Source organism: Pterocles gutturalis, unplaced genomic scaffold, assembly GCF_000699245.1.
Source record: "Pterocles gutturalis isolate BGI_N339 unplaced genomic scaffold, ASM69924v1 scaffold33834, whole genome shotgun sequence".
Lineage (NCBI taxonomy): Eukaryota > Metazoa > Chordata > Aves > Pterocliformes > Pteroclidae > Pterocles > Pterocles gutturalis.
Genome location: NW_010131834.1, coordinates 14,857 through 24,350, shown reverse-complemented (window position 1 = coordinate 24,350; position 9,494 = coordinate 14,857). Strand labels below are relative to the sequence as shown.

At 40.9% G+C, this 9,494-nt stretch overlaps 1 protein-coding gene across 1 annotated transcript; it reads left to right on the top strand.

Moving 5' to 3' along the window:
• Positions 1–8,098: 8,098 nt before the first annotated feature.
• Positions 8,099–9,096, top strand: LOC104467094 (UV radiation resistance-associated gene protein-like; the record flags this gene model as incomplete). Its single annotated transcript, XM_010080726.1, has 1 exon — positions 8,099–9,096. A coding segment is annotated over one exon (703 nt), but the record flags the coding sequence as incomplete, so codon positions are not given.
• Positions 9,097–9,494: the final 398 nt, after the last annotated feature.

Sequence of the window (9,494 nt, the reverse complement as noted above, 5' to 3'; positions counted from 1 at the left end):
CTCCAGTGTGTTGGCTGCACCACACAGCTTGGTGTGGCGCTTTGTTATTTCAGGCTTAACATCTTTCTCTGATAAATAACAATTTAGATTTGTGTACAAAATAGTTTCTTTATCCCTTCAGATTAAAAAAAAAAGAAAGAAAGGCAAAGAAAAAAAACCCAAACATACAAAAACCCAACAACAACAAAACTCAACAGAAAAAAATCCCCGCAGCTTTTTTGGAAAAGCCCACTTATTTCATACTTCTATCAGAGCAAATTTGTCTTTTAAAGTCTCCACTTCAGGCTTTCATAAACTGCCCGGAGCTCTGGGACAGCCCTTGGCCCTGTTGAAGGTCTGCAGTGCCTTTGCATCGCGGTTTAATTGCGTTGCTGCTGGATCCCTCTGCCTGGTGAGCTTTGTGTTGTTCTGGTTTCTCAGGCATGACACCGAAATGATTAATAGGTGTTTTCACGTCCCAACGTGTCTGATTTATTGCAACAAGCTTGCAGGTCTACAAGCTCTGCTTCCCTCTTCATATCTCTCCTGGCACCTATATTCTGCTGTGTTTACTTTTCTTCCCCCTTACCCCTACTGCAAAATATTATTTGTATGGAGAGAAAATCAAGACAGATCCATTGGTACCCACACACACTGTTACGGCGGATACAGAACGGAAAAAACCTTATTTTTCTGATAACAAATCTGGATGTTGACTCTTCAAGTGAAAGATGATGAGCCAAAGTTCTTGTTGATTTAGACTGTCCCAGTTGTGGTCCCCCGTATCTTTTCTGTTTCCTTTTGGGAATAATTCTCTCTGTTTCCAATTTTTTTAGTCCTGGAGCCTCCCTGGCTTCCAGAAAAGCAGCTCAGTTTTAAGTTTAGCTTTTGCTGATTCGAAAGGCTCTTAAATTCATTTTCCTCTGAGTATGCAGTTTATTCCAGTTTTTGAGGACACCAGATCTTTACTTAGGCATAGTCTGTACATTTTGGACATTGTTTTAATCCTTTTTGCATGTTAGAATTATCTTTCACAACTCAGGCTCTTTAGATCACGGTTGCATTAAATCAAGAGACTTTTTCATTTTCTCTCCTATTCTTCAACTTAATTTTATTTACTCTGTGTAACTTTTGAGGGAGAGCATTTGTGATTATTAATGGCAAGTAAAGAGCAAACTTGAGCAGCCCCATGAGAAGGAGATTTTTTTTTTCCCTAGTGAATTGATTAGACAATAGGCTTATCTGATGCTGACAAATAGGAGATACTCCTTCAGAACATCTTGTCTGTAGTCAGGGAGATGTCCTTTTGAGCCTGCATTTAGAAGCTTTACCCAAAAATACTTGGCGTGCCAAGGCTTAAATTTGTGTTTCGAAGGTATGTCGTGATTTATATACTGCTAGATTCAAGAGAAACTTAAAACTTAATGTCTGAGTTAAGAAAACTCTGGTAGCTTAATTTATGAAGATATTATTATTATTATTATTATTATTTTTAAAAAGCGTGTCAGAATTTTTTAGCTGCCAGAAGACGCAGTTTCACCTTGGCTTCATATTGGCAGCCTCCCTTTGCAGCCCTGTCACTATTGTGCGTTATTTAACCCGTAATCTCGAAGAAGGTGAGAAACTATTATTGGTTTTTGGCACAGTTGACATGATATTGGCTTGGAGCTGCTCTTGGAGCTTCAAACATTTCAGATGGCTATAAACCAACTTAAACACCTTCATTTAGCGTTCTTACTGCCATGAGGTCATAGTTTGCAACAAAAAAGATCAGATGGTGTTTAAATTGGTTTTTTTCTTTTTTTTTTTTTTTTATTCTCATACCAAAGAGCTGTAGCTGTGGATTTTGGCCTTTGGCCAGACAATCAAGATTTAGTATTTTGACCAGCTGTGATCCAGTAATGTTCCTCAGAGGAAACAGTTTGTGGGGAGGAAAAGATACATATTTGAGCCTGTGAATTGTATTCTGTCTCTCATACTGCTTTACGGTTTCTCTGAGCCCCTTGCAGACAGATTAAATAATCACAAGTGAATCTGACTGAAGCAACCTTTTTTTCTTCTTTTTATCAAAACTGCAAATGGATTGCAACCAGAATCTGTTCGCTAGAAAAATAACTTTGCAAGTGTTTGTGTCCTACTTCAATCACTTTATCTCGCCTGTTTATAGCTCAGAGTCTGTGTCTTGTGCCTTAGGTCTGTAAAAATGCCCAAATGGACTAATTATTAACTAGTGAAAACTCATATTTTGGGGAGAAAACAGCTACTTTGTAGTTTTGCTGCCAGTTAATCTTACAGCTGAAGTTCGACTATTATGAATTGGCTTTTGAGATGCGGATGCAATTGAAACATTGAGAGGGGTGATGATGTAATTCTCTTATCTATAATGTCCAATAAATCTGAGGTTTCTCTTCTTTTCTTTCTTTTTTTTTTTTAAATTTAGAACTCTTGCTTCCTGCGAGCAGCTTGGCGTACTGCTATACGTAACCACTTCTATTCTGATCCAACTTGATGACTAAAAGTCATTAAGGCCCGATGACAGTTCATCAAATCCTTTTTTATACTCCGCTAGGCTCAGGCTTTTCTTTTTGGACAGGTGTCCACATCTGTTTGCTGTCTCAGAAGATGGACCAAGTAATTGTGGCTGGAAGGTGAACCAGCTCAACCCAAGTAACTGAGGTCAAGGTTGTACCTTGGAGTAAAGGGCTGTGCTCCTAAAAGCCAAAATCTTTTTACTAGTGACGATACCTTACAGTCTTTAAAGTTTCTGGGCAATTGGATGATAATTTTCTAATGTGACTTGCTTTTTTATAGATATTTTATTAATTTGAACCAAAACCTCAATTTGACTTATTCTCACCTGGAGGGAGGTGATGGAACAGGAGAAGATCCCTTGACTTAATTGCTTAATCCACTGTGCCTAGAGCCATGTTGGTTTTGTTTTACGTGCCTGCAAGACTATGAGCATTGTTCTACTTAAAAGTATACGGAGAGCTTTGTCTTCGCATGTTTGACTTCTAGATACTCATCAGTCAGCCTAAACTAGCTGCCTTAGGTTGGCCGTGGGGTCAAGAAGAGGCATCTTGAGGGGATGATTGTCCCCCTGATCGTAACTGCCTGTTGATGGGGTATTACCCACCCTTCTCTCCAGCTCTCGTTTTCTTTCTCGTGGAAGGAGCCTAGGCAATGAGCTCTTAGATGGCTGATCTCCAAAGTCCTTCCTGGGTGTTTATCTAAATGCCTTAGATAAGATTTGATAAGCGGTTAAGCCATTTGATTGATTTCGTTCCTGCTTTCTCAGGTTCGGGCTGTTAGCCCCGTATTTATTCCTGACTGAAGCTAAACCCATCCTGTTCATATTTATTGGCAGCAATAGATGGTTTTGGAAATTTTCCTGTATATGTCTCCAGGAGCTTAAAACCTGATTTTGCAGTCTTAAATAAGGTCCATTTCATTGTATGTAGTTTAAGGAGCCTGGCTGCAAGTGCTTTTTGCTCTAATTCATTAGTGTGAATGCTGGTATGATAATGCTTTACTTGCCCTGTGGGGCAGCCTTTAGGTACTCTGTTAACTGGGAAGTTAGAAGGAGATTAGCTTTGTATTGCTGCTACATTCAGGCTGTTAGATCACTTAGTATAGATCATTCTGCCAGTTCAACTTACTAAGGGAAGGAAGATTTTTCTTTTTTTCTGGCTGCTGGACTGAAGAGGTATTGTTCAGGCATCCGTAGCATTTTAGCTTGAATAGCTTTGTCATAACAAGCTCTTTAAAAAACTCTCCTGGTCCTGCAGGCTAATTAATTTCTCACCCACTTGCCTGTAAGACCTAGATTTACAAAAGAATTTAGGCATGTTTCTTTTTAGGAGAAACGTAAATTTACATGCCCACCAGAGCGGTTTGTAAAGCTGCTTCTCTCGAGCTAATTAGACACACCACTGTTTTCATGTTAGTTTACTCGGACACTTAAATCTCTGCTGCTGCTGCTTCTTCTGCTTCGTAGAAAAGTTGCTGTTGTGCCTAAATTGGGCTGAACAGCACTTGCTGAAGGTAATTTGGGGTTTACCAATTAGACATTCTTATGCTATACTTGTCTTTACCCTTTGAAGAGTCGAAGAAAAATGAATTTGAAAGCACAGTCCAGCACAACAAACAAGAGTAGCAAGTGTTACTCATTCAGGTGGTGAAGAGGCTTTGCCTTGGGTTTGATCTCTCCAGGAATTACTTGTGTTTTGCATGACGGTGTGCCTCTGCAATTTCAGGAGCTAGGGTTAAACCTAGGATTGCTTCCTGCTGCAGGATGGTATAGTCAACTGGAGGACCAAGTCGACACCCGTCTGTAGGCTGGTGTTCAGGCCACTGAGTTTGTAACTTGTCTGGACCCTCTTCTGACTGCTTACATTTCAGGCAAGAGCTTTTATTAATAAAATGTTGTGTAAAGAGTAGATAGATATCCTTGTGATTGTTTTGGGAAACACTCATCTGTACTTAGATCCACAAGGCACAGTTTGAAATTTTTTCCAGGATTAGATTTTAATCTCTTAAATGCCTGTCCCACGGCTGTGGATGGTTGAATAAAGTCCAGAGAAATGGCAGAACTTCCTATAAACCCTTCTTGTCATTGTGCCTAGATCAGGAGATAGGAAGCCCTCACTGTTGTTGGGGTGTTGTGGGTCTGATGATTTGGTGTGAAACTCTTCATGGGATCATGGAATCACAGAATGGTTTGGGCTGGAAAGGACCTTAAAGACCATCCATTTCCACCCCTGCCATGGGCAGGGACACCTCCCACTAGCCCAGGTTGCCCAAAGCCTCATCCAGCCTGGCCTTGAACCCCTCCAGGGATGGGGCATCCACAGCTTCTCTGGGCACCCTGGGCCACTGCCTCACCTCCTGCACAGGAAAACATTTCTTCTTAATATCCAATCTAAATCTACTCTCTTTCAGCTTAAAACTGTTACACCTTGTCCTATCAAACTCTTCCTTCACCCTGCAAAGGATACAAGTGTCTTCTACCGTAACTTCTGCAGCCAGCATATAGGCTGTTCCAGCTGTTGCTGCTGAAGTCCCTTGGTGAATCTGGACCCAAATGGGAAAAAAAAAAGTTACCCTTTTCTGCCGGTACATCTTGTATTATTCCTAGTCTTGGTTTTTATTTCAAATGTGTGGGGTTGTTGCTCTGGAGTGTGCAGCCCTCCTGGGGCCCAGTTCACCAGGAATACATTCCTGTTTGACTCATCCCTGACATCTTGATAGAAACCAAGAAGAATGATTTTTATCTTTATTGTCGCAGGGGATGTAATACTGGAATCGGTTCTGGGAACAGCCCATTTCTTTTGGAAAGGGATGGCAATAAGTGGCCTTTGCGTTTGAAAAGGGGCTTATATGAGCATGGCGTTCTCATACACCCCCCTTCTTTGTGAATTGCATATGTTTGCACTATTTTAAATCGTGTTAGACAACTGGTTCGTTACATAGGTCTGGATTTAGGAACACATTTTATGTGGCTCATTCTGCAAAAAGCAAGTGTGTTGCCCTTTGGATCTTGACTTGACAATACAGTACAAACAAAAAAAAAAAGCAAACTTAAACAACAGGTTTTGGGGTTTTTTCCAATCTAAAATCCTAGACTGAGCACAGAACCTCTCTCTCCTCTTTGCCAATCTCTTTCTTTTGAGCCTTCTGCATTTAGAGCCCCAGTGCTCTGAAAGGATCACCGCAGTGCATGTATCCAAACCCTTGCAGCACGAAGCTCGGAGCTCTCCTGCCCTGAGGGTCCTCCCTTGTACCCCTCAAGACTCATGGCAGGCTTGGACTCCTCCTAGCAGCAAGTCTGGTCCCAGCCTGTGCCTCAGGCTCAGTTTTGTAAGGAGAGGAGAGAGCATCTTGCCACATCTCTTTGGTAAGGCACACAAAGCACGATGTTACACGCTGTCTCAAGTAGAAGGGAGGTAATTCAGCTCTGCACCATCTGTGTGGAGTGGGAAAGGCAGCAAAACCTTTCATGTCTTGCACTGAAAAGCTCCATCTACCTAATTGCAAAGTGTCTTATAATTTGAACAGTGGTCTGCAGTAATCAGTTATCACCTGGCCATGAGGAATTAATTCATATAAACCTAGGATGAATGTGTGCTTGGACTCAGAGAAGTGCCATGAATGATATCTGTCTTTGTGAAGATATGCACGTCTTGGAATTTGGGTAAATTCCTAAAGCTCACCATTTAATTGTAAAGTTTCTAATAACTCAAGCTGGAAGCTCAATGCTCTTATTTCCTGTGTTCATTCTTAAGGAAGATTCAGCAAACCTAGAGGAAACATGAAAAGGTTTCTCAGCTAAGATTTAAGATAAACAGAATAATGAAATAATTAATACCGAGTGTTCATTTATTTTCTGAATCAAGGCTGAAAGCACTAAGCTGGGAGAAGGCGAGGGGAAAACAGACCATCCCCGCTATGTCTAAGTGAAGTTCACAAGTGTCCTGCCTCAGATTCTTGTGTTTTGTCATATTACATCATTTTAAAAATAAATGGTTGGTTGTTTAGGGGTCAGTTGAAGTATTTTGAAGTCTCTGGTCAGTAAGGAACTCGAGAGCTAGTCTCCAAGACCACAAATACAGCACTTCCTAGCATCTGCGGCACATACTGCTTTCTGTTCTGTCACCTCTCTCAAGAATGCTCCGAACCTTTGCAAACAAAGCTGGAAATGCTGCTCAGAGTTTGTGTTAAAAAAAATCTGAAACAGCAGTTGAAATCTAAGAAGAAAGCTGTTTTTTTTTTTTTTTTTGCCGCTAGTGTGGTTATCTTTCCACTTCACTGTCTGCAACTGTAAATTCTGAAAAGCGACTTTTCCTGAAGGTAATTTGAGGTTTTTATGGAAGAGGAGGAAGCCCTACGCGTGTATTAAGGGGCAGCCTGGGAAGGAGGTAAGATGGGAGAGGAAATTAAAGAGCAGTAGTACTCCACACTGACCTCCCGTCGGGTTGCCTATTTTTCACAGATGGATTTTTTTTGCAATATAGCTTATCCTATTTACAAAGGGAAGGGGGAAAAAAAGAAAAATAATGTGGAAAAGGATCCACGCTAGGGGACTACTCATAGCTGCTGTTCCAAGATTTTCCCCTGGAAGAAAAATCCCAAAATGTATCGGGCCTTGCATAGAAGGGGTTTCTTGTAAATGGAGTTAATGAAGGAGACTCATACTGACAGTGGTTGAATCCTGGAGTTATATATTCAGCAGATCAGTAATAGCTGTATTTTTTATAATATTTTTTTTATTTGTAAGGAAAATGAACTGGTTGCTTAAGTTATCGCACAACATACTATTTGCATATAGGATGGTGATTATATTTGGATAAGGACTAAGCCAACGAAGGAAAATTCACATAACGCACCCCAGATGACGTGAAGTGGATGTTCCAAATTATAGACCCTGAGACAGTGCGAGTGGTCTGTGGGACTGTATTAAATAGTAAAATCAGCCTTGTAAATTAAGCTTGATTAGTTCGTGTTCCTCAAGAAACCGAGGTTGACGTTTGTCCAAAAACTTTTGGAATGATTGGCACAGAAAAGCAGAAGATCTGGCAAAAATAGTCCTCTGAGAATAGCAAAGTTAGTGTGGTGGTTTTTCTGGTTTTTTTGTTTTTTTTTTTTTTTTCCATTCTTTGTGCAGCTGTCAGGAAAGTCCACTGTTGGAAGAAGTCACTCTGAGAGGATTTGGCCATTATTACTCACCTTTGAAGAGTTTATGATGGCTCAGTCCAGGCCATAAATACATAAATATAAGGTCAACAGTAATAATTCATAAAGTACAGCTTGGTCCTATAAAATGGTGTTAACAGTATGAATTAACATAATGTGGTGGTTTCTTGGGTGATTGACTCTTCAAACCATAGAGCTTTGTAAATGTTCCTACACGATCTTACAGGTTTTCAGTAAAGCTGTCCTCAGGGGTGTCTTCGTCCAGCATTAAACACATTTGGGGTTTTAGCATTTTAGGATACAAGTAGCTGGCCAAACTTGGAGCCCAAAGTTGTGATAAAATAATTGCTTCAGCCTTTGGTTAACCATCTGTATTGCTTGTGAACGTGCCTGACAGCTGCGATTTATCCTTTTCCTTCTTTTATAGTGATCGACACCATACATCCAGTGCAATTCCTGTTCCAAAGAGACAGAGCGCTAGCTTCGGCAGATTGGATATTGGCTTTTCCAGTGGGCTTCCTTCTCCAGATAAAGGACTCCGAAAACGAGCCAGCACGGGAAATGAAAGACTACAGTACAAAACTCCTCCTCCTAGTTACAACTCGGCTTTAACACAGACTGTTGCCGTCACAGCCCGTGTAGGAGAGTTAGATAAAAAACCTGCATCGATATCTTCCTCCTTGGATACCTCTATGGACTCCTCGAAAGGAAACACCGAGAAAGGCGAGGACTTGTGCAGGAGTTTAAATGGAGAAAACGGGAATTTCAGTAATACCCAAGAGCGGCAGGAGTCTTTCCTAGGACATACTAGTGCAATAAATGGGGCGTTTGTGCCCGGTGAGTGCTCTGGCACGGCGAGCAACGAGCAACCCTGTGAGTTTCGTCCCTCGCTTGGCCCTGTCCTTTGCTGCACCGTGGAGCAAGCGGAGGAGATCATGGGGATGGAAGCCACGGGGTTCAGCACGGGAGATCAGCTAGAAGACTTTAACTCCATCCCGGTGGAGCACGCCGTGGCGGTGGAGTGCGATGAACAAGTCCTAGGGGAGTTTGAGGAGTTTTCTCGAAGGATCTATGCACTGAATGAAAATGTGTCCAGCTTCCGCAGACCGCGTAAAAGTTCGGACAAGTGATCTTGGACAGGGATTTGATAGCAGACATTGAGGTGAAATCAGTGATCTGGAATAGAGATAAAATTGCACTTATTCTTTATATTAATTATAAAAAATAAATAAAAAAGGTAAAGCTATTCCTATGGTGTTAGACAAACGGACTTAAGCACGGTAACACAGGATCATGGTATATTCACAGCCCAGGTAAATTTTGATTCTGCTTCCAGTCCTCTTATGTCTGGTATTTATAATCTGTTGGAATATTATTTTTTTTTTTTTAGGCATTGGAATCCATTTATAAAGGCTTTCCTGGAAACAACTTCTAGTGCTGATCAGGCCCTTCTATGAATATTTGTTAAGTTCTTAATTATTATTTAGAGTTAAATTTATTTTAATCTTTTCAGAAGAAAGACAAAGTTAATTTAAAAATACATTTATGGTAAGACGTCTTTACCCTTTCCCATGTAATCCTGTGTTTTCTTGAGCAATGTAGTCAGTGTTACAGAAATACCATGAATTTGTTGTAATTGGACAGCTTTCTCTTGGCTGTGCTCTGTAGCCTTTGAAGTTCTAGTTTGCACTGATGGGTCTTTGGTTGGTGGTGTAAACTTGCCAGAGAATGAGCACCTGTGTGATAGCTGCAGTTTCCTTGCACCTGATTAATCATAAATGACTTTTTTTTTCTTTTTCCCCTCCTCCTTTCCTCCATACTCA